At 38.4% G+C, this 25,590-nt stretch overlaps 1 protein-coding gene across 2 annotated transcripts; it reads right to left on the bottom strand.

Moving 5' to 3' along the window:
- Positions 1 to 13,529: 13,529 nt before the first annotated feature.
- LOC133655355 (protein Tob1-like) lies at positions 13,530 to 24,923 on the bottom strand. Of its 2 annotated transcripts, none has more exons than XM_062055418.1 (2): positions 24,670 to 24,923; positions 13,530 to 15,275 (listed from the first exon to the last, which is right to left on the bottom strand). In XM_062055418.1, exon 2 carries the CDS (start codon positions 15,121 to 15,123, stop codon positions 14,125 to 14,127), a length of 999 nt encoding a protein of 332 aa, XP_061911402.1. In that variant the 5' UTR covers positions 15,124 to 15,275; positions 24,670 to 24,923; the 3' UTR covers positions 13,530 to 14,124. The 2 variants fall into 2 exon arrangements, with proteins under 2 accessions (XP_061911402.1, XP_061911403.1); XM_062055419.1 differs by lacking the exon at positions 24,670 to 24,923 and adding an exon at positions 19,554 to 19,734.
- Positions 24,924 to 25,590: the final 667 nt, after the last annotated feature.

Raw genomic sequence — 25,590 nt, 5'->3', positions numbered from 1 at the left:
TGAATTCTGATTAGATACAAGCTCTACAAGCAACACTTGAGCCTAATGTGACATGAAAAGAGTATGATGAATACGTTTATATATTCATGGAAAGTAAATAAAAAATGAAATTTATTTTGATTAATTTATGATCATGATTTATGTTAGGACAGCAGAGAAGGCACACCACTGTTTATAATTTAAATACTGCTGCTGCTAATAAATATGTTTCAAATGTGTTTTGAACAAGAACATTAACAGACGTATTAGCTTTGGGTGTTCTTAGCCAACAATAGCGATTTGGATAGTTAGCATTAGCTGTCATTGAATGTATATTCTATCATAACAACAACATGACTGCAAATTGTTCGTTACTTTTCTTGCACTGCTTTTCTATATGTGCACGCGCTCCCTGCACGTACGTGTTGGCGAGACCGTGAACACCAATCATTTTATTTAGGCTGTTTTTTTTTGTTTTTTTTAAACAAACTTAGTAATTGTGAAAAATATAGACAGTTTTAAAACCAATGTGTTCTGTTCAGTGGCGGGCCGTGCGTTTCCCACCTAGGCCTTCAGTGATCTTTGACTTCAATGATTACCTCTCGAAATACCATAATTGATGTCACCACATGATCATTGCTGGAGAAATACTATACAGGAACACATTTACACCCTACTGCGCATTGAAGCACATCAACAGTGTACAAAAATGGGTTATTTTCTGGCGTAAATTATAATACATCAGCAACTAAAACACATACCGTAAATGTATCTGCTTGGCTTATGGAACTTCCGGTCAACCGACAGAGGCGGTGACCTTTGCTCCTGCAGGCAGCGCTGGCCACATCTCCCTCCACGGTCACGTTCAACGTGAGGCCATCTAGAAGGACTTACTGACAACAACTTGTGATCTGATTGGCTATCGCAACTGTCTATCACCTGTATGTCCCCGTTCACTTACAGTGCACAGACGCCTGCATTGTTGATTCTGAAGGCATCTGGCAGATTTCGTACTGCATGGCAACATAACCTTGCTGAGATCTGATTGAATACAAACTAAAACTAAAAACAACAAGCACTGGAAGGAGCATAATATGACATGAAAAGAATATGAATAATTTTAGATATTTAGGGAAAGTAAATAAAAAAATAATTTTATCTTTAATTATGATCATGATTTCTGGTTACGTTAGGCCAGCAGAGAAGGCTTTGCTGGCCCTGACGGCCCACCACTGGTTATTGTAAACCACTAACGGTAACATAAGCTAGCCAATGGTGTTCTTGTTATTTAGTTGGCTTTCAAAAATGTAACCGTGAGCAAGTTGCAAACAGCCCCTTTAATAGTGCGGCATTATACAATAATGCACGCGCAGCTACCTGATAATCCAGCTGCCTGATTGTCCTTTGGGGTCCCAAGGCAAACTTGGCCATTAGAGCCCTCCACGAAACACATAATGGTAATTTACCGTGTTTTTAGAAACTATCATGCATGCGAACTGCACATAACAACTTGGCGAGCCACGCAATGGGAATCACTGATCCCAATGCCTTTGTTATAATATATAGGAGCATTTATCAACATTAATAAAGTATAGGCCATTATTCTGAAATCATTATTTTATTATTGTAAAGGCCGGAAGTGTGTGACTGGTGTAAAAAAGCCACCCAAGTGTTACTAGGCATTGTCCTAATGTCAGCCACACAATAAATATTTTTTGGTATCTATATTATCCAGTTTCTTATTTATCTGTGGTAGGATTATACAGGAAAATACATTTTCTAGAAAAAAGGGTTTTAAAGTTAAATGTTTTTTCTTGAAAAGGAATAACAATTAGTTAGGAGGTTGTGGTTATTTATACAAACTGTTAAAAACTGACTCAATCATTCACTATTTTGACTGTGCACATTCATGCAAACCAAAATAAATGACTACTGTAATTTTATTGCTCAAACATGGAGTTGACTATGTCTCTGGTGAAGCAGGTGAGTGAGTACACACTGCAGAAAGACAAGATGGAGTCACAGCAAGACAACACCCAGAGCACTGGGAGTCACGCTGGTGTGTCACCACACCATCTGCGGGCCTGTTTATCCAGTGCTCATGTGAAACGTGTGTATGCGTGTGGGCGTGTGTGTGTGTGCGTGTATGTGTGAGTGTTTTGCATATTGTTTTTTACTCGAACTGCGAGGCCTTGAGAAAACGTCCTATTGAAAATCTGAGCAGAGAACAGAAATAGTTGCTCTTCTGCACGCTGGACTGTAAAAATGGTACTTTCCATCAATCATATGTTAACTGCTCAATGTTCACAACATTTCTAAGAATATGCACGGAGCAAAGTATGATAGATTTCAAGAATGATCTGAGGGATCAAATATGATACATTGAAAATGATGTAGATGATGCATATAGCAATTTTTTTCAACACTTTGGTGATACTTTATGACAAACTTTTTCTATTGAAACAACTTAGTAAGAAGCAAAAGAAAAAACATCAACCATGGATGACAAAAGGACTAAAAAATGCTTGCAACAAGAAGAATGCGTCATATAGAACATGTATAACACAAAAATCTGCAGAGGCAGAAAACAAGCACAAAACATATAAGAACAAACTAACTGGCATACTACGAACACGGAGGAAGGAATAGTACAGTCAATTATTAGACAGGAACAAAAACAATATGAGAGCAACATGGAGCATCCTAAATAGCATTATTAAAAATTGTGCTAAGAAGGATTATCCTCAATACTTCTCATACAGACATGCAAAAAATGACAATATGAACAAAGTAGTTCAAACTACATCATAAATATTCGACCTAATCTGGAGGATAAGAGTCCAGGTCCCGGGTCAGTTGAGGACTTGAATGACACTATAGACAAAAATCCCAACTCAATGTTCCTCGAAGGTGTGACAAAAGAGGAAATAATCAATATTGTGAAAAAATGTAAATCCAAGACATCAGCTGATTGTAACGGAATTGATATGGAAACAATAAAAAAGCTTATTGAAGAGATTTCAGAATCTTTAACATTTATCAGCAACCTGTCACTTCAAACAGGCAAATTCCCAAACAAAATGAAAATAGCAAAAGTTGTACCAATTTATAAGACTGGAGACAAACACCAGTTTACAAACTACAGTGATGTGCAGACCAGCTGGCTGGGGTTCTCACATACATCTTCAACATCTGGCTGACCCAGGCTGTGGTACCATCATGTTTTAAGACGGCCACAATCATTCCAGTGCCAAAAAACCCCACAATCTCCTCCCTCAATGATTATTGCCCCTTTGCACTCACCCCCATCATAATGAAGTGCTTTGAGAGGCTGGTAAAGGAATATATTGTCACCAGACTTCCCCCCACATTAGACCCATACCAGTTTGCTTATCGCCCTAACCGCTCCACAGAGGACGCCATCTCCTCTGCACTCCACCTGAGCTTAGAACATCTGGAAGGAAAGGACACACACGTGCGGATGTTGTTTCTGGACTTCAGCTCAGCATTCAACACCATCGTCCTGCAGGACCTGGTGAGCAAACTGGCCCCCCTTGGATTCAGTACCCCCCTTTGCAACTGGCTGCTTGACTTCCTCACAGACAGACCCCAGTCTGTGAGAGTGGGCAACAACACCTCCAGTGCCATCTCCCTGAGCACCTGCTCCCCCCAGGGCTGCATCCTGAGTCCACTGCTGTTCACGTTGATGACTCATGACTGCTGCGTTAGGTCCACTACTAACCACATTGTGAAGTATGCGGACGACATAACAGTAGTGGGCCTCATCCGTGACAACAACGACATGGACTACAAGGAGGAGGTGAAACATCTGGTTGACTGGTGCAGAGCCAACAACCTGGTCCTGAACGTCGACAAGACCAAGGAGATCATCGTCGACTTCAGGAAGCACCAGTCCAGCCACGCTCCACTCTTCATCAACGGCACAGCGGTGGAGATGGTAAGCAGCACCAAGTTCCTGGGGGTGCAGATAACTGACAATATGACCTGGTCCCTACACACCAGAGCTCTTGTAAAAAGAGCTCAGCAGCGCATGCACTTTTTGTGTCGGATGAAAAGAGCACAGCTCCCTCCCCCCATTCTCACCACATTCTACAGAGGCACTACAGAGAGACTGCTGACCAACAGCATCTCTGTCTGGACTGGAGCCTGCAATGCCTCAGACTGGTAGTCTCTCCAGAGAGTGGTGAGGACGGCGGAAAAGATCATCAGGACTCCTTTTCCTCCTATCCAGGAGATCGCAAAAAGCCGCTGCCTGACCAGGGCTCCTCCCATCCCTACCAAGGACTGTTTTCACTGCTGGACTCTAGAAAGATGTTCCGCAGCCTCCGAAGCAGAACCTCCAGGTTCTGTAACAGCTTCTTCTCTCAGGTCGTAAGACTCTTGAACGCATCATAATTATCCCCTCAACTCCCCCCCAAAATGGATTATCTCGCTGGAATAAAAAAGACAATATAACATACATCCATAAACGTGGATGCATATGAAAAGGTGCAATATATTTATCTGTACAGTAACCTATTTATTTATTTATATATGCACCTTATTGCTTTTTTATCCTGCACTACCATTAGCTAATGCAACACAATTCTGTTCTTATCTGTACTGTAAAGTTCAAATTTGAATGACAATAAAAAGGAAGTCTAAGTCTAAGTCTAAGTCTACAGACCTGCTTCTCTACTGCCACAATTTTATTAAATTATTGAAAAACGGTTTAACAACATGGCCCTGCAATGACGTGGCGACTTGTCCAGGGTGTACCCCGCCTTCCGCCCGAATGCAGCTGAGATAGGCTCCAGCACCCCCCGCCACCCCGATAGGGACAAGCGGTAGAAAATGGATGGATGGATGGATGTTTAACAACAGATTGGACAAATTTACAAACAAATATAGAAAGTTTGCGGAGAACCAATACGCATGCAGAGCCAAAATTTCAACATCATGGGCATATATCGGAATAACGGAAGATATTACCAATGCAATTGATGGTAAACAGTGGACAGCTGCAGTGTTTATTGATCTAAAAAAAGCATTTGACACAATTAATGAGGATATCTTAATAAACAAATTAGAACGGTATGGCAAGCTACTTAACCAACAGGAAGCAATACGTAAAGCAAGATGAACACACTTCTACAACGCTACATATATCTTGTGACGTACCTCTGGGATCAATACTCGGACCAAAATTGTTCAATCTTTATATAAACGACATTTGTAAAGTTACAAAGGACTTAAAGTTAGTATTATTTGCAAATGATACAACTGTGTTTTGTTCAAGAAAGAACAGACAGAAGCTAATACAGATAGTAACAGAAGAATGAACAAATTAAAAAGAATGGTTTGACAAAGACAGACTATATTTGAATCTCAGTAAAACTAAAATAATGTTATTCGGTAACAATAGAAAAGAAAATGTGAAACACAATTACAAAGAGATAAAGTAGACTTTCAAGGGGTAAAATAAATAAAATTTTTGGGTGTAGCAATAGACAATAAAATTAACTGTGTTAAACATAAAGTATAAAGAGACATGTCAATAATTAATACATAGGAGAGAGGAGAAAACTTTAGAGAAAATTATCATTTAAAACATTGATATGCACACATAATCATATTCATCTCATAGGTGATCCATAAATTATTTTAATATTTATTTATGAGAACTTTAATTATTATAGGTCATAAGCGACTGTAAAATTTGCATATTTTGTAAGACATGCCGTAGTAGGGTTTTTATGGCTACGTTCACACTGCAGGGTTGGATGTCCAATTCAGATATTTTTGTCAAATTTGATCTTTTTAGTGGCTGTTCAAATCACAAAAAAATGTGAATGCAATCTGATCCGCATGCGAACATTACGTCATGCTGTCGCACGCACTGCAGTGTTTACAGGATTAAAAATGGCTTCAACTCTAGTCTAGCTCAGTACTCGCACATTTGTGGCAAATTGCAGGATTTTATGCAATCAAAGTCAACATTCTCTGAACCAAATTATTGCGCGGAGAAGATTAAAAAGAAAGAGGACAAGTATTGTGGCTCCCGCAGTTTTAAGGGATAACTTGCTTCGATGTAAATTGTTCAAGTTTCAAGTTTATTATTCTTCGGTCAATCGTCAACAAAATAAACAAACAGTTGTACATTCATAAATTGAAAATGAAATGAATTGTAAATGTGTAATACGTATCGACACATGCTCGTCAAAGACTCATGACATCACATGTGGTGTCCCTCAAGGACCGATTTTAGGTCCTATTCTTATTAATATTTACGTGATTCCACTTTGCTCTGTCATCGGGAGACATGGAATTATTTCCACAGTGATGACACACAGCTGTACATTTCCATGTTTCCTGATGACAAAAGACCAATTGTTTAGTTGCATTTTAGACATTCAATCCTGGATGGCAGATAGCTTTTTACATCTTAACCAGGACAAGACTGAAGTTTTAGTCATTGCCCCGTAGGTCCTGAGAGAGAAACACACATCGAAACTACAATCATTGTCGTTAAATCCATCACTCTTTGGGAAAAAATATTGGCCTCGTTTTCGACTCTGAACTTAGTTTTATACCACATATCAAAAATAAAACAAAAATGTTTTTTTTTATCGTTTTAGGAATATAGCCAAAGTTCACCCAATTCTCTCTCAGGGCAACACGGAGGCGCTAATGCATGCTTTTATTACAAGTCGTATAGATTACTCTAATGCCCTGATTTCTGGTCTTCCTAAAAAGGTTATTACACCTTTACAACTACTCCAAAATTTAGCTGCTGGTGTCCTGACGAAGACCATAAGGCGGGCCCACATTACATCAGTTTTAAAATCTCTGCATTGGTTCCCCATGTGCCTCAGGATCAATTGTATGGTTCTTCTTATGGTTTATAAATGTTTTTATGGTATTGGGCCTTCTTATCTTTCAGATTTGCTTTTACCGTACAAACCTTCGCGGATCCTGAGATCCTCCGGGTCTCATCTCTTAATTATTTAAAAAGTTAGTACACAAAGTCACGGGATGGCATCTTTCCGTCTATGAAACAGCTTGCCGGAGGACCTCAGGGCTGTAGAGAACGTTCACGTTTTTAAGAGCAGGCTTAAAGGGGAACTGCACTTTTTTTGGAATTTGGCCTATCGTTCGCAATCATTTATGAGAGACATGTCTAAGGATGTTATTTTTATTTTATTTTATATAATTATCTTTTTTATTATAAAGTATATTTACTAGGACTGTCAACTTTAACGTGTTAACGCATGGGACTAATACAAATAAATTATTGCGTTATCAAATATGAATGAAGATTAATCACTTCTGGGTTAAGGCTTAACATGGAAAACACGCGCATTTGTTACACAGTCTGTGATTGAAAGGAGGTGCGGCCATTTTCGCTTCAAAACTGAATTTTTTATAAAACTAAGGTACCTTGTTGGTATTGCAGTGACATACGTTTTTATCATCGGCGAACATTAAGTTTAATATACCATCTTAAAGTGAAACATGTACTCGAGGATGGGGCCGAAAGTTTTGTCAATCCTCTTGGCGACTTTTTTGTAAACAGTTACTAGCGACAAATCTTGTGACTTTTCCGTGATATTGGAGACTTTGTTGTGTCTTGGAGACTCTGAGGTGAAAGCAATCAGCAGCCACCGTCCTCAGCGAGCAGTGACGGCTAACATCTGTGAAGACCAAGTCCTGTAAGAAGATGTCATTCATATGACCACAGCTGATCTGTCGTACCTTCAAGAGGCTCAATTACAGCAAGGATTAACCAACCGTACTGCAAAAACAAGAGCATCAAGTTGCAACTACAGACTGAATGTACATTTATTTTGCTTCCTGGAGAACGTTGAACATCTGTAAGTAATCCCAACAAGCTGGGGTCACATTGTACCAAAAAATTTGATCAGCATTGTCATCTCAAAAAAGATAAACAAACGTGTTTGTTTCAACAACTGGTTAAACTAAAGAAGAGTAAATGGTGCACTTAATAAGTTGTTTATGAGTGCTTTTACTACATTATCAATTAGTAACTGCATTGTCCGTAAGATTATTGCAAAGTGCAAAGACTTTCAAAATGTGTACTTAATTTTTACTATACTTATTTTCACCAAGTTTTGAACAAATCAATGACTTGCAGTTCAGTAAAACATTTAAAAAAATTTCTTGTATGACATTCTGACTACTAAATTGTATTTGTTCCCATATATTGGGGTATTTTCTTCAGCAAATTGTATTTATGCAAGCAAATAATAACCCATGATTAATCATGATTAATCACAGGTTTAGAGTGTGATTAACCTGTTTGGAAAAAAATAATCACTTGACAGCACTAATATTTACTGTATATTTATTTTTTATCTTCACGTTTTACTTGTGTTTTATCCTTTATTCCAACTCATGGTTCTTACTCTTTTGAATATTTTATTATTTTCACTTTCCAGCGTTCCTCAAAAGGAGCCCTCTGCATCAGGAGTTATCGGCCGTGCTGTGGGGGCCAGGGGGGTTTGTGTCAGCGTCCTGGTGGCCGTGGTCTGATGGCTTCTGTGATAGTGTTTACTCACCTGCCTCCTCTGTGCTCAGTCATGCATTCATGTGTACGTGTGCGCGTATACTTGTTTGTGACTGAGAGTGACAATCGGTAGAAAATCCATCTGTTGTCATGTCTTTCATAATGGTTGTGAAGGATAGGCAAAATTAAAAAAATATAAATGCAACACCATGTCAGGGCACATCACTCTACGAAGACAGCCCTCGCAAAAGTGACTAATGATCTATTGCTAACGATGGATGCTGATGCGTCATCCATGTTGCTGCTACTTGATCTTAGCGCTACTTTCGATATCATCGATCATAACAATCTATTAGAATGTATAAAAACACGTATTGGTATGTCAGACTTAACCTTTTCTTGGTTTAACTCCTATCTTACTGACAGGATGCAGTGCGTCTCCCATAACAATGTATGTATGTTAAGATAACGTGCAGAGTTCCACAGGGTTCAGTTCTTGGCCCTGCACTCTTCAGCATCTACATGCTGCCGCTAGATGACATCATACGCAAATACAGTGTTAGCTTTCACTGTTATGCTGATGACACCCAACTCTATATGCCCCTAAAGCTGACCAACACGCCGGATTGTAGTCACCTGGAGGCGTGTCTAAATGAAAATGGATGTCCAGCAACTTTTTGCATCTTAACTCTAAGAAAACGGAATTTTTGATTATCGGTTCTGCTAGACACCGGCACTTCTTCCCCACATCTGCGGTCCCTTCCAAGGCTTCTCGTTGTCCCCATTGGATTCAGTTTTTTCTTGCCCTGATGTGGGATCAGATCCAAGGATGCCATTGTGGCTTGTGCAGCCCTTTGAGACATTTGTGATTAAGGCCTATATAAGTAAACTTTGATTGATTGATTGACTTTGAACGTTTATTGTTTCCCATTGAAGTATGATCTTGACATTATTTGTATTTTAATTTTTAACAAACAGGAACCAGAAAGTCAGAGTCAATGATACTTTGTCAGGAAAGATACTTCTACATCTCCCCTCTTGTTTATTTTGTACACAAAAGTGTCAGAGTACATATAAGAACAAGACAAAAATCTAATATGGTGATGATTCAGTAATTGTTAGTTTGGTAAATGGATATGCAGTCACGGGTGCCAGCTGTCGGGTGCTAGTTTGTTTATACATATACATATACCGTTGCTTTCGGTCTCCCCTAGAGGGGGGGGGGTTACCCACATATGCGGTCCTCTCCAAGGTTTCTCATAGTCATTCACCGACGTCCCACTGGGGTGAGTTTTTCCTTGCCCGTATGTGGGCTCTGTACCGAGGATGTCGTTGTGGCTTGTACAGCCCTTTGAGACACTTGTGATTTAGGGCTATATAAATAAACATTGATTGATTGACATTGATTGATTGATATGGATGTGTCCTCAAAGTTAAATCATGAAATGCAACTTTACCCCTGCAAAAACCATGAATATTTATCCGGGAGAGTCTTGATACCAATTTCCTTGACCCAGCCACACACAAAGAAGTTGTAGACTTCCATGATTTTCCAAGTTTTCATCTGTTTTGCCGTGTAGTATGGCGTCTGGAGCACATTAGTTCGACATGTATGGGAACTCCACCGACGGACAATCCTTTATCACTCGACAATTTATTTAATTTTTTCTGATCAATTATAGTGCTCTATTCTATTGTCTATTTTTTTTTGCTTTTTGCAGAACGATCTAGGCCCCTTACGTACTCAGATAGTTTGTGCGCCATCTTGGCTTGGTTGACCACTACTGGTTTGCACTTCCGGGAAGAAGTGACTTGACGGAATACAAACAATACTCAACTAACTATTTGGATCACTACTCTTTACTTATACTTCAATATAAAGGTACTCTGACTTGACTACAGTTTGTTGCTACTCTACCCACCTCTGGTATTTGATCTGCTTTCAATCAGCAATGATTTTAACCCCCCACACCTGGATGTTTCCATGAAGTATTCAAACTAGAAGGATCCCTTCCCTAAGAACTTTTGTTTAAGGTAAAAAGAAACAAACAAAAAACATTGTTGGTGCGACAATAGGAAGAGTCCAAATAAACACCAACGGTCAATTATCCCGACTTTGGGGGTACATACAAGATCTCATCTCATTGTGTGAGGGTAAAAAAAAAAAAAGATAACACAATAAACTGATCTCCTGTGGTGGCCTCAAGATCCCCTTGCTCAAGAAAGAAGAAACTGAGAATGTGATATTGTCATGAGAGCGGAATTGAGCTCCTTGACATCAGCTTGACTTGCCGTGTGGTCAGGATACAAAAATCAACGATGATAACCTAATATAAATATTAATATTAGGCCAATGAACTGTGTTATAAATGTCTTTTTTCTATGATTCCAATCAGTTTGAACATGTTCTAACTTAAAAATCACTGAATTTGCACACTTTCTAGTCAAATTTAGGAAAGAAATATAAGATGCATTTCCTTTCTGCTTTGTGTGCAAGTAATGTTTGTCAGCATGTCGCCAATATCATCTCGGCAACAACATTTACAGTATGCTGCGCAATTACTGTACTTTCCACAGCCTGTGTAATGTCCTTAATGTAACTGCCACATCATTACTGTACAATAAACTAGATGAATTTCATATGATTTCCCTTCCTCACTATGAAAGACGCAGGTGATTGCACTGTTCGGCCAGGAAATGCAAACCAATTTTAATAAGTGACAGAGAGTTTTTAAAAAACAATATAAAGTTAGCAGGACTTTAGCAAACTCAGGCTCTTGGAGAAGAATATGACAAATTGACCTCTTATCGATATTATTTAATATTATTAAGTAATTGATAGTATCAACTAAATGTTGCATAAGTAACAACATTTTGCAGATTTACTACATAAACCAAGTAAGCACAATAATATAATTCATAATATTCAAGTAAACACAATAACTACAATTTTCTCGTATGGATTATATATGTAACATAAGTTATTTTTCTTCTTTCTCTTGGTTTAACAGCAGAGTGCTACTTCCTGTAACATAGTCTACGGAACCCCTTGAGAGACATATCAGTTTGAATCTACAGTAATATTGCTTGAAGTATTTTATTGTGAAATGACAGTTAAACACTGTGAAATATAAGGATACCATCATGTTTATATTTGTTGTAATGTTACAGTTCAATTTGATTACAGTTTTTTTTCTGTGAAATAATGCTGTTGTGACATCCTTGTAAATTTTGACAGTGCAAATAAAGGGAGTACTACAAATTATTTTTGGTTTCAGCAGCTGGGAAAAGGTTAATTAAGTGTTCTTTTTTAATATACTTTTAGTTTCTTCGTGTAAGAAAATATTTAACTATAGTAGACTTTTTTTTTTTTACCATGACATGTTTCAACTGCCGTGACTGAACACTGGCTAGAGGAAACTATAAATATGGTTTTCAGATTTATTTAAAACATTTTAATGGAGTGATAAGTATTTGACTTATGACAAATAATACGTATTATTATTATCTTAAAGGGCCCCTCTATGCTGACAACATTGGCACTTATTGCATATTGTTCTGGCCCTAAATAATATGTGTAAAGGTAAAATTCCCCCCAAAATAGACACAGTAGTGATTTTATTCCTGTCTTATGAGAGTTTCGGAACAATTTGACACACCCACTTTCATCTCTAAAATGTGGTATGTGTATGTGTTTTGGTAGCATCTTCATCCCGAATCATTACATTTTCACACAGAATTTGAAGGAATTAGTAAATATTTGTGCATTGTAGCAGGTCGTACCAATACGACCAAAGAGGGGGTCAGCTCGCATATACATTTCCAAATGATGGGAATACGAAAATAATTGGTCCTGTTGACTTGCTCCAAATGGGAAGGAAAAAGCAAGAGCAGTGTAATTTGCAGCCATCATTTTAATAATTCTCACTTACAAGAAAAAATATTTTGGCCAGAGTTTGAATGGGGAAAGCGTTGAGACAAATGTTATTCAGAAAAGAGGAGAAAGACTAAAGAAGGTAAGATGTTAGTATTCTATTTGGAGTCCTCTTCTACTGATGTTTTCCTCAAGATGCTTGGACATGCTGAAGGAGTATGAGGAAAAAGGATATGGGGTGTGTGGAAGAGCAGGGAAGTCCCGAAATGGTGATTATTTTATATTTTGTGTTTGCTCATAATGTTAAGCATTTGAGTTTTGAAGTAATCATGGAGCAGAGACAAAAACACCACCAAGAGGGGGCGACATATCGAGTCTAAGGCTAAAAAGGGGGGAATTCAAACTAAGTACTGTTAGTTATTTACCAATGACCTAAAAACTAATTGATATTATGAAAAACGACTGCCAACCTAATGTTTAGCAGCAAAAAACAACTTATTGGTGAAATTTTGGTAATCTGGATGCTATTTGATGAGCAACCTGTATCAATTAGAGCACAGGAAGTTAAAGTTCTGGGAAAATGTCAGTGCCTCACCAAGCATGAACTTTACCACACAAGACTGATTTAGAGGTTCAAGAACATCATCCCTTCGGTCAAATACAAATTCATGCTCTTTTAAGGGTATTGTTGCTATTCTCTGTACTAACATCTTAAAAATAGACTTACAGTTCTCGTACAGGCAAAGAATAAATCCACTTTCAAAAAGATTTACTTCAACTGTAGTTTATTTTATTAAAAAGACCAGGGTGCAAATATGAAATTAAAAAAAAATAAAGACAAGCATATCATTTTTAAGCATTTAATACAAACTTAACAATATAAACTATTTCAGTCCCTCTTGACATGTAAGACACTGACTCAAAATACTTTGTTATGCCGTATTTTTTTTTTTTTTATATCAAGTATTGCACAATGTAGGTACAAAAATTAATATTCATACGATTACATTTGTTGTCCATAGTATAGCAAAATCTTTAACCTCTTAACAGAAAATACAATTCATCTTTCAGAAATAGCAAATATTCCTACACTTGAGTTTCACCACTAAAGGAATACTCTGTACACAATCTTTAGAATATCTGATGTACTTTTTTTTTTTTTTTTAAAGATGGATTTATTCAACAATTATCTTTTAAAAAAAGAAAAATAAGGAAAAGCTGCTGCAGCCATCACAGATCACTGGAGTAGTAAAAAGATATAAATGCAACACCATGTCATAGAAACAATATATACTCTGGTATCTTACAAACTCTGTACTAAATTAAATTATACCATTAGAAAAAGACCAAGTAACCCCACTTAGTGCCAATTCATTAAAAAAATTAGCCTTGTCTTACCACCTGTAAAATACTGTAAGAGGCCAAAACTTTTTTTTCTTTTTTTCTCCAACGTTTTAGTATTTCTTTCAAGTCAGTAAAAAAAAAAAAAAAAAAAAAAAAAAAAATTGTGCTTGGTTGGCAAAAAGAAAACAATGCATGATGAATCGAAGTTTACCAAGCTTGGATGTGTTTGTACAAGCTTTTGATAGAAACAAACTCAAGGGGTTCCAGTAAAAAAAACAAAAAAAAAACACCCTTGGGCACATGCGCTTGATGGACCAGACGCTATCAGGTTCTAGAGTGTGCATTATGTTGTCTTCTCCCAAGCCACCGTCATTCATAAATAAACATCTTTGTGATGAGTTTAGTTTGCCATGACAGGCTGGAATTGCTGGTTAGAATACTGCATGTTGCTCAGACCGAAGTTGAGGCCGTCCGTGAGTGACTTGTCGTTGAGGCTTCCGTAGGCCGCGAACACGTCAAAGGCATTGTTGTACGGTGCAGGTCCAAGCCCCAGGGAACCTTCGCTGGGGAACACAGCTCCGGGGCTGGTCTGACCCTGGAGGTTGGGGAACACAAACTCCTTGGCGTTGGGGGAGAGAGCAGAGGCCTTCTGCTGCTGCTGCCCCAGGCCCAGCCCGTACAGTGAGTGCATGGAGGTGGAAATGGCTTTCTGCTTAAGGAGGGTGTTGACATTCAGACCCAGGTGGCTGACGGGGGACGAGCGAGCCACCTTGTTGCTACTGCCGCCTGGGGCGTTGTTGCTGCGGCCGCCGCTCTTCATCTTGGTGGATCCGAATTTGGTGGCGGCAAAGGTGGCAGTGGTGAAGGTCAGAGGCTGGGTGGAACGTGGCATGAACGAGGGGCTGACGGCAGCCGACTGCCCAAAAGGTGGGGAAGGGGAGCTGGATTCCGAGGAAGGCCCGACGGGCTCAGTGATTGGCATAAAGACTTGGGCCTCAGGATTAAAACTGTTCTTGATCTCTTTGTCCAGTTCTGAGCCATTCTCACCGTTATCATCCACATATAGCACCTTGACCGGTCCCTTCTCTCCGATCTGGTAAGAAACCTCAAACGGATCAATCCACACGCTAAGGTCCTGAGGGAGGTTATTCCGGACATCTTCAATGTCCAGCCCGCTCTCTTTGGCTGCCTTCTCCACCACAGGATCCACTTTCTCCCCTACGTGGATGCACCTGTACCCCGAACCCTTGTATGGCTTATCTGGATACCAGTGGCCTTCATATTTTTTCCTCAGCTGGCTCTCGAGCTCTTCGCCAAAGATATTCACACGTCGTCGGGGGAGTTTGTTGTATAAATAGGAAATAATAAAGTTGAGTGCTACTTGAATTTCAAGCTGCATAGCTGCTTCAGTGACTAGTAGATTCTTCTTTCAGGAGTAGTTATTGCCCCAGGCAAAACTGCAAAAGCCACCAAGGCAGCAGTATTCAGTGAAGATTGGGTTGTCGTGGCTCAAATGAATATCCTTCCTGAAACGGGATGAGGTTTTGGACCCTGAAACGAGAGCAGAGAACGAGTCCATAATTAATAAACAGAATCTTGGGCAATCGAGTTATGAAGCAAGTGAGGCAGAATTGAGTGCACTTCTTCACTGGACCCATCAGAGGCATTGTTGGTTTGGCCTTTACTAAATTGAAGAACAAACAGACACACGCAGACCTTTGATACCATAAAATGTGTCAAAGCCACACCACACTGGCATAGAAACAGGTGTGCAGAACATCCAAAAAGAGGCTCTCAACCCTTGATTTCAACCCTACAGACCAACAGAAGACTAATAGAGTGAGAATACCTGGGCTAAAAAAATAAAAATAAAATAAATAAAAAAGTAGCACACAAGCAGCATTGTATTACTTTCACAATGTTTGCATTTAATGTACTAGTCTGGATTCATGTTGACATGACCAAAAAAAATAAAAAATAAAAAAAGGTTACCACCTGTAGTTAAAATACACGAATATGTAAGAACATCCTATTGGATCATTACTGAATGAGTGAGCATGTTTCACCTGGCAACCAATTATTAAACTGTTTAGGACTGCAACAATTAATAGACTAAATCAATTAAAAAACGATATTAGATTGATATTCCACTGCTTCGATTAATCGTTGAATTAGTTACCAATAAAAATGTATCAAAGAGGGATCGCATTGTGTGCCAGGTACTAAAATATGAGGGCATAGTTGCCACACAGCCGCTGCAATAATGTGCGCATGAGAGCGAGGGTGATATGATCTGAACAGTTGAGTTGTTTTTCATGTTTTTTTTTCATTAATGCACACATTTGAAGTTACATTTCAATGTCGACTATGTGCATTTATTAAGAAAAAAAAGAATGAAGGTTGTGGCAGGCAAAAAAATATTTATTTCAACAGCTTTACCTAAAATATGATTAAATCGAACAAACCAATTGATAGATGACTTAGGAAAATAATCCATTGCTGCAGCCCTAAAACTGCAGTGAGCAGCTTGCCAAATACACATTCTATAGTCATGGAAAATCATTCATCAGTTTCAGAAGACGAACATCTTAAAAACTGCCCAGCGCAATATTAAAAAGCGGAAAGACAGCGTGGAAATGTTTGTGCACTAGTCCATATCACCCATCATCAATACAATATCATGATTATATTGCAACTCTGGACAGTAACACTGCAGATGACACAGCAAATGTGTGTCTTAATCAATTCTAAATGGTGTCTAACGAGATATCCTGCTTTTGCGTAGTCACGGCATTTCCTCCAACACCGTCTTTATCATTTTATACAGAAGCTTTTCTTCAGGAATGAGTGCGCAACATGTAATTCTCTTCCGAAACACTCAGGACAGTGTTTTCAAATCGGTGAGACAACTATTTAGCTTGCTCGCTTCCTTTGTGACAAGTAAACAATGGCAAATCGAAGACAGGCGATTATTGTTATTGGAGTTTAAACTAATTTATGTCAGTCACTTTTATTCCACACATTGACATGAAATTGACAGAGAAGCAATTGCAAAAGTGGGCTTTACGTACTGTGAACAAGTTCAATGTGATCAAGAAATGATGTGCCAAGTCATTCCCAGCCTTTAGGGTCCATTCATTTATAAATAGTTGATTTATATAGGCTAGTAAGGTAAAGTTTTGTACCTGCCAGGCAGTGTATTAAGCTGTAAGTATTTTGTTTATTTTTATTAGGAGCAGGTGTTCAGGTCTCAAGTTTAACAGGCGCTCTTTTTTTTCATTCTTTTTTTTAAATCTTAAGTAATTGCTATTGGATGAAATTCAAACAAATGCCTATTCCTAATATTAAATGATAAAAATATCTAGTAGTGAACAGTACCGTTGTTTCTTGGCACTATGCGCTCCCAATTTAGCCGCTTAATTCTATCGCAGATTTTTATTTTACAATATTATTCGTATATTTGGGCTCAAATAGGCATTTTCAAGCATTTAAATGACCAAATTAAGTAAAAATATCAATACTACAGCAAACCAGTCAAAGCGCACTTTTCAGTATTGTGGCCCCTTATTGCCTCAGGCTCTAACATTCAGCATTACAATATTATATTAAAGTAAAGATTAATATGTAGGTGTTATTTTATGTGTAGAAAGCTTTCATAATGTTTTTAAAAAAACACATTAAGGTCATAAACAGGTATTTTAAGCTCGGACCAAGAAAATATTCAGACTCCTTTTTGATCCTCGGTTCATTCTGTAGCATGGGAAACATAATAGTGTTCAGTTACTGTTGAGCCACAAGCTCGAAAATAGCAAACAGAAATGTACAATGAAAAGGGTACAGTATGGAAATCCCAGGTCCAAAGCCATGGCAAGTCGTTCTACAGACAAGACAAGACTATTTTATCTTTGATCGCCATTAGAAGAAATCACTGGAGCGAAATAATTCTGCCGCACTTTGCCACTTGCAGAGAGGTGGAGCTTTACTGCAGTGTTTGGATTACAGTTGAGTGCATTGCTAACATAATGGAGATTGTTATTTCGACTGCTTTAGTAAGATGGAATAAAAGCTTATCAAAAAAGAAAAACAGTAGGCAAGACGTTTAGAGACATTTATCAGACTTACAGGTCATCAAAACATCTCTCCTCATACCAATCACACACTTGCGGCTTCACAAAAATAGGGCTACACGTCACATCCGGTCTAACTACTATAACAAAATGACAAATTGTCTTACATTACGATCATGCTTTGTCAGATGTTTTGTAATGTAATCTGTGATATTTCAATTTAAATACATGTTTTCTGACAGATTTAAATAAAGTGTATATTATTTGATAACTTCTTCTGATTGATAGTCTGCAATTATAGAACGTTAAGCAGGCTGAATATTACATTTTAATAATAAATAGAGAAGGTTAAAACATTGTCATGCAGAGATATGACTACCATTAACTTGTATAACATGTAATGTATAGAATATCAGAAACATTTATTCAGGTAGAAATATCACATATTACATTACCAAACATATTTGACAATCAAACCATGATCGTAACAATCTACATGATGTGTTAGTGTGTGAAAATGGTATCTAGACATTGTGTATCGCCTCTCCTCTAAATGCAAGTGCTACTACAGCAGTAATACCAATTCAGTATTCCTACAAAACACAATCTGGCAAGACACCGACACACTGCAGGCTTTTTTATTTATTTATTTATTTATTTTTTGGACTGACTGTTGCAATCTAATTATTACTTTGACTTCAGTTATTATATTATGGGCCTGCTGAAAAGCTACAGTGGAACTTCAGTTTTGGAAGATTTCATGTTAACATGGCAACACGTTTCAAGAAAATCCTTGTTCTGGGCCCATTTAACAGGTACCCCTTGGCCAATTTAATTGGTAATTGCCTTAAGATGAATTAGAGCAAGATTACCTCTTCTTCTAGCTCAGCCATACTTTCACATAGCTCGGCTATACTTTCAAATAGCTCGGTGCTTAAAGGCCTACTGAAATTATTTTTTAAAATTTAAACGGGAATAGCAGATCCATTCTATGTGTCATACTTGATCATTTTGCGATATTGCCATATTTTTGCTGAAAGGATTTAGTAGAGAAAATCGACGATAAAGTTCGCAACTTTTGCTCGCTGATAAAAAAAAGCCTTGCCTGTACCGGAAGTAGCGTGACGTCACAGGAGCTAGTATTACTCACAATTCCCCATTGTTTACAATGGAACGAGAGAGATTCGGACAGAGAAAGTGATGATTACCCCATTAATTTGAGCGAGGATGAAAGATTCGTAGATGAGGAACGTTACAGTGAAGGACTTGAGAGACAGTGATGGACGTATCTTTTTTCGCTCTGACCGTAACTTAGGTACAAGCTGGCTCATTGGATTCCACACTCTCCTTTTTTTATTGTGGATCACGGATTTGTATTTTAAACCACCTCAGATACTATATCCTCTTGAAAATGAGAGTCGAGAACACGAAATGGACATTCAGTGCCTTTTATCTCCACGACAATACATCGGCGAAATGCTTTAGCTACGAGCTAATGTGATAGCATCATGCTTTAACTGCATATAGAAACAAAAAAATAAACCCCTGACTGGAAGGATAGATAGAAAATCAACAATACTATTAAACCGTGGACATGTAAATACACGGTTAATGCTTTCCAGGCTGGCGAAGGTTAACAATGCTGTGCTAACGACGCCATTGAAGCTAACTTAGCAACGGGACCTCACAGAGCTATGCTAAAAACATTAGCTCTCCACCTACGCCAGCCAGCCCTCATCTACTCATCAACACCCGTGCTCACCTGCGTTCCAGCGATCGGTAGAAGGACGAAGGACTTCACCCGATGCGTTTGGAGACGTAGGAAGTCAAGGTGAGGTCGGCGGCTAGCGCTCCAACAAAGTCCTCCTGGTTGTGTTGCTGTAGTCCGCTGCTAATACACCGATCCCACCTACAACTGTCTTCTTTGCAGCCGTCATTGTTCATTAAACAAATTGCAAAAGATGTCCAGAATACTGTGGAATTATGAAATGAAAACAGAGCTTTTTGTATAGGATTCTAAGGGTACCATAACTTCCGTTACTCTGACTTCGTCACGCGCATACGTCATCATACCGCGACGTTTCAGCCGGATATTTCCCAGGAAGTTTTAAATGTCACTTTATAAGTTAACCCGGCCGTATTGGCATGTGTTGCAATGTTAAGATTTCATCATTGATGTATAAACTATCAGACTGCGTGGTCGGTAGTAGTGGGTTTCAGTAGGCCTTTAATATCTCATTTTGTTCACGCACTTGTCAAATAGTCTCCACCATCTGCAGCCAAATAGATGACCTCCCTTGAAATCATCAGGCAGCCCCTCTCAGGTGTTCCTCAGTCTAGTATTTGTACAGCGGCGTAACTATAAGTTCAGTGGGCAAACAAGATGGCCATCTCATTAAAAAAAAAAAAACATGGTTTTTGATACTTGGTGCTGTCAAGCAAGTATGCCAACAGTTAATGTGCGTTGTGTTAACGTAAACACGCTAACATTTTTGTAAGGTTTTAGGCCAATTGTGTATGTTTAGATCCAAAAATCATGAATTTTGATACTTGACGCCATCTTGGAAGTACGCTAACATCTCTTATATTAGCATGCTAACGTTTTATGCTAGCAATTCAGCTAATTGTGTATGTTTACACCTTAAAATACTGTATTCTAATATTTAGCACTATCTTAGAAGTACACTAACTTGTCCAATGTCATGTTAATGTTAGCATGCTAATGTTTGTGTTAGCTTATTAGCCAATGTTGTATGTTTAAACCTAAAAACCTTAGAGTTTGACCCATGACACCTTCTTGAAAGTATGCTAACATCTCTTACTATAACATGCCAATGTTTTATGCTTTCTTTTTAGCTAATTGTGTATGTTTAAACCTAAAAATCATAGATTTGGATACTTTAACCATTTTAAAAGTATGCCGGCATCGACCGACCCATCAACATTTCTGTGGGAATTTTCTAGTCATTTAAAGTGTGTTTATTTTCTTTTTGTGTTGAGCTGTTTACAAAATCATAATGTTTAAAACAAATAAAACATTTCCTCAAAGCAATCTGATTGTCCCGTCATGGTATTAAAAACTTAATATATCTGTCTCGGTACACTTTTTAATGATGGAAAATTAGGGCTGTGTGATATGTTTGACAACTGTATCACAATTTAAGTTTCTTATATTGATCAATATCGATAATTTGTATTTTTATGAGACTTATCTAAGCCTGCCAATAAATGCAGTAATACCATTTACAACTTATCAAAGGTGCCATTAATTAGTGGATAAGGTTTTTGATAGATTGGTAGGATGAGCAAAGCTAAGGTGGTAAGGTAAATTTGTTGTATTACTGATCTTTGTGGGGACAAGCTCTTTGCATAATTTGCAGACCACATTGGTCTGACTAGAGTCAATTTAAAAAATGTAAAAAAACTAATACTTCCAAACTGTCCAGGTTGACTTTTTCAGTTTTGTCAACACTTCCTTCGCATTAATTTTTAGCTTCTGCTGTAGAGTAGATTTGAAGGTAGTTGTAGTTTAGATGACAGTAGTGTATAAGCTATTGAACACTACACCACATAGTTTGGGAAGCTGCCAGTTAGACCAAGACATTTGAAGTGTATATTATAATATTATTACTATTATTATTTAAGACAAATCACAAGACAAATACAGACCATTTATACCACATGTATTATGGTCAATATATAATGAAAGTAAAATTAAAATAAATAACATAAATATGAAAAAAAATTTAAATATTATATATAATAATAATTATATATTATATATAATAATAATTAGATATTAGATATTAGGGCTTTCCAATTAACTGTCAAATCCGAATCGCAAGAAGCTGCAGTTATTTTTTAAAGTTTGTGATATAATTAGCAATTAATGAAATAGGCTAATGTTTTCGAAATGTAAGAAATCATGTTACAGATTAAAACCAAAATCACATTCAATCATATTTCAAGATTTTCTTGGAAAAAAATAAAACTGTAATGCAAAGATGAAGAATCTCCAAATTGTATCTCTTTCTTATCTTGTTTTAAATACTCAAGCAATTTTCAACTAACAGTAAATTACCCTGTGTGGAAATTATTTGAATTTAGGATAATCATCTAAACAAAAATATTCAGTAAAAAAATAAAATAAACAATGCCTGACACTGGATATGCCTGGCTGCATCGCTGTCGGCTGGCTGTGTGTGTGTTGCACGTTGACGACGCTCATTCGCTGTCTCCTGTGACGTGACTGGGCCAGCTCTATACTCTGCCAGGTACAGGGGTGTCCCAGCACATAGTAAGTTAAGTAAGTCATCAAAAACACCTGAAAGTGATACTTGCACCCCCCACACGCCGTTTTTTGGTTTTTATCGATACTTTTTTCAGAAAAGTGATGCCAAATGAGTAGCGTGTGAGTATCGATATATCGATACCACAGGATCGATACGCACATCCCTAATTGAGTTGATATATCACAGTTTCTCTTCGTATTCCATGCAGAGAATCAACAGCGAGACAAGGAGAGGGCGCGACCAAATGTGGTAGCTGACACTGTTGCCTGGCTGTTAGCGTGTCCCTCCCATTGCTCAATCACTTCCTGTTTTGCTGGGCACGTGTACCTTTGTTCATGTAACAAACTAGGATTCATAACTTCCAGTTTCTTCCGCCTAAAATATATATTTAGATCAAACACATTTTATATTGATATTGATTAACTGTCTACCCCGATATATATTTGTTGCCCAACAAAATCGTTATCAAGCACAGGACACAAAACTACTTGTGGTGTTCTTTATTCTGAAAGGTAAATATTGGTAGTTGAACCCTATATAAATAAAAAAATAAAAAAGGTATAGGTCGGGGTATTCCCACAAGTTACAAAGGAGGTGTTTCCTTTAAACAAAACACCTTATGTTCTGAAACTATCAGAAGTAAATTATATTTAACTTCGGTATGACACAATCAAATAAAATAACTGCAGTGTCTTTTTTCCCTCGTTTGTCCAAAATCTCCTGAATTACCTATGAAGTAGCAACAAAAGTACACACGTTTCTCCCAACGCTACAAGTTCGCTCAAACACACAACTTCATTTTTCTTGGCTCTCATCCAACTCTGGCTTCTTCACTGTCTTACTCTAACCTGACTCACGCCAGATCCTTGTAATTCGTTGAGCTCCACACAAGGATCTGGGACTTCTCAATAGGAGATGTATTTCAGAACGCGGGGCCGTGTAAAAAAAAATCACTGTATGTGATTGGATAAACCACTTGTCCGTTATCTTGAATGACGTGCTACTTCAACCACTTGCATCCAAATCAACCCATGATGCTGATGAGAGCGACACTGGGAAATCCAAAACAGAACAGCCGACATAATGAATAACGACAGAGCGAAAAGTTCTGGGTTCATCTTTTAAATAATTAATATTCTATAGATTCGACAAAACAGTTGCAATAGCAGAATCAATGTCAGCACACGACTCCTCGCTGCGTGCCGCCATTGTTGTTTGAATCAAACAGTCGCTTCGGCGCTACGTCACATCTATGAAATCCCGCCCGGCGATCCTGATTGGTTCATTATTTTTTGCTATCTTGAAGGAGTTTGCATTGCCCTCGAGCCCAGATCTTTGTGTGGAGCTCAGCGAACTACAAGGATCTGGCGAGAGTCAGGTTGGTCTTACCCCTTTGCAAACACACCACAGATGCCACACTGACCCCTAGTGGAGTCCTCTCGGGAACTACATTGTAAAATTCAATTTTTTTCCCCCCCACCTGGCTACATATTGATGTTGTTTTATCGCCCGTCCTATGATATGTTATATCTATTTGTGTTTAAGCACGATTTATTTCAAATTAACAATGATTGACCAGGGTGTACCCCGCCTACCGCCCGAATGCAGCTGGGATAGGTTCCAGCGACCCTCTGCGACCCCGAAAGGGACAAGCGGTAGAAAATGGATGGATGGATGAATATTTTAATCTTTTGACAGCCCTAATTACTTAATTCACTATGGTCAGCGATAAACGGGGGGTTTACTGCATTAGTACATGAAGTTGTGATTGAAATTGTAGAGGAAGATAGTTCCTCCTCGTCTTTAATATGAAACAGTAAGTTGCTTATTTCAGCTCGACCATATCAACCTGCTATTAATAAACGCAAGCCACTGAGTCACAAACGTTGTCAGCAGTGTGTTCCTCAGGGGCCTTGTGTGACAGATAAAGACACCAATGGGTGACCTCTCCGGACTAACGGAAAATGTCAATAAACCACACGCCTTTTCAGGACATGTTCGGACCAAACGCCCGAGCTTGCGCGTCGAGGTGGAGCGTTATACAGTATATGCATATGAGGACTACCCAGGCTTAACACGCTGTTACATAATCAACATCCAAAGTCCAACCACGACTAAAAAAATAAATTAAAAAAAACTCCTGACACATTTGGAGGCCATTTATACAACATACATGTACTTTATAGTCATCATCTCTGACGAAATTGCCATGACTAGCATTAGCTGGACAGCTTGCTGTGAGGGGCGTGAAAGCCAAGTGGAGCTAGCTTGGTTTATCTGGTAATTCTGCTCAAGTGTAGCTTATCATTATTGGCTTGGGGGCTTTACCGAGTAAAAAAATTGTTTTTTTAAAAAAAGGTGCTGACAATGACAACAACAATAAAAACGAACGTCAAATTGATATAAACTCACGTTCTTCTGGTACTGGTTGTTCCGGCTAGCAATAGCATAGACGTTGCATTCGACAAATAGTACGTGACTAACATTTAATAGCAGTGTGTCACCGCCTGAAAACGCACGAAGCCAAATACATACTTATATCAATTCAAGTTATCAAATATGGGAATGTTTTCGACGTGTACTTACATGGAAAATTACAGCACGTCCTCTTGCAATTGCAGGCTTCCGCTTTAGGTTTTCAAAGTGCAGGGTTTTTCGTTCCACATAAGTAAAAAAACAAACAATTACGTCGACGTTGTTTCTTTATGATCCAGGCGGTTGTTGTCCTTCTGTGGGGTGAGAGGCTATATTTTGCAAGATTCCAATCCGAAATGACCGCTCAGTTGACTCCCCACAGCCTGGGAGTTTGTACCACTCTGTCCTTTAAAAAAGTGATGGCGACTTGTTTATATGGTATCCCTCCGCCACGGGCATGGTAGAGATGGTGATGAGGCTGATAGAGGTCGACACCCACCGGAGCGACTCTATTGGCTGAACGTCATACGTCACCAACACCCACCAAATCTAAGCTCTTTGATTGGATGACTTTGTGCTCAATCAACCGTGAGGGCTCTATTTACGGCAGTGCTGTGCCTCTCGTGTGCTATGAACTATTTTCTTGCTTTTTAATTATTCAAAAGCGGCTTTAACGTGATCAAAGCAACGCAAATTAATAATGATAATTAATGCAATTAGTTAATGTAATAGTTAATGTCCAATATCACCTATATTCCATTATTACTTTAATGTAACACCAAGCCCTTTTAAAATAAGAGCTGCCAGGTTGAAGTTTCTTTACTGTCTTGCTGTCAAGTATTGAAGTTTTCTGACAGATTCTCCACTTTAACACAATTTGCTGGAGCCACACACACCTGTCTCTAGTTGTGTTCCCTGCTTCACTGTAAGTACATATTGATGATCCAAGACGCAGCTGTCTGCACAAATAAACAGACAACGCTCTCTTGCTACCTGCCATTGAAATCATCTTTATCAAAAGGCTTTTGGACGGGGGAAATAATTGCACACTGATTCCTGGCAGTGTTGTGGCACCTGCGTGCAGGCTACTTG

This window comes from Entelurus aequoreus, linkage group LG08 (genome assembly GCF_033978785.1).
Source record: "Entelurus aequoreus isolate RoL-2023_Sb linkage group LG08, RoL_Eaeq_v1.1, whole genome shotgun sequence".
NCBI lineage: Eukaryota > Metazoa > Chordata > Actinopteri > Syngnathiformes > Syngnathidae > Entelurus > Entelurus aequoreus.
This window is presented reverse-complemented; position numbering and strand designations above follow the sequence as displayed.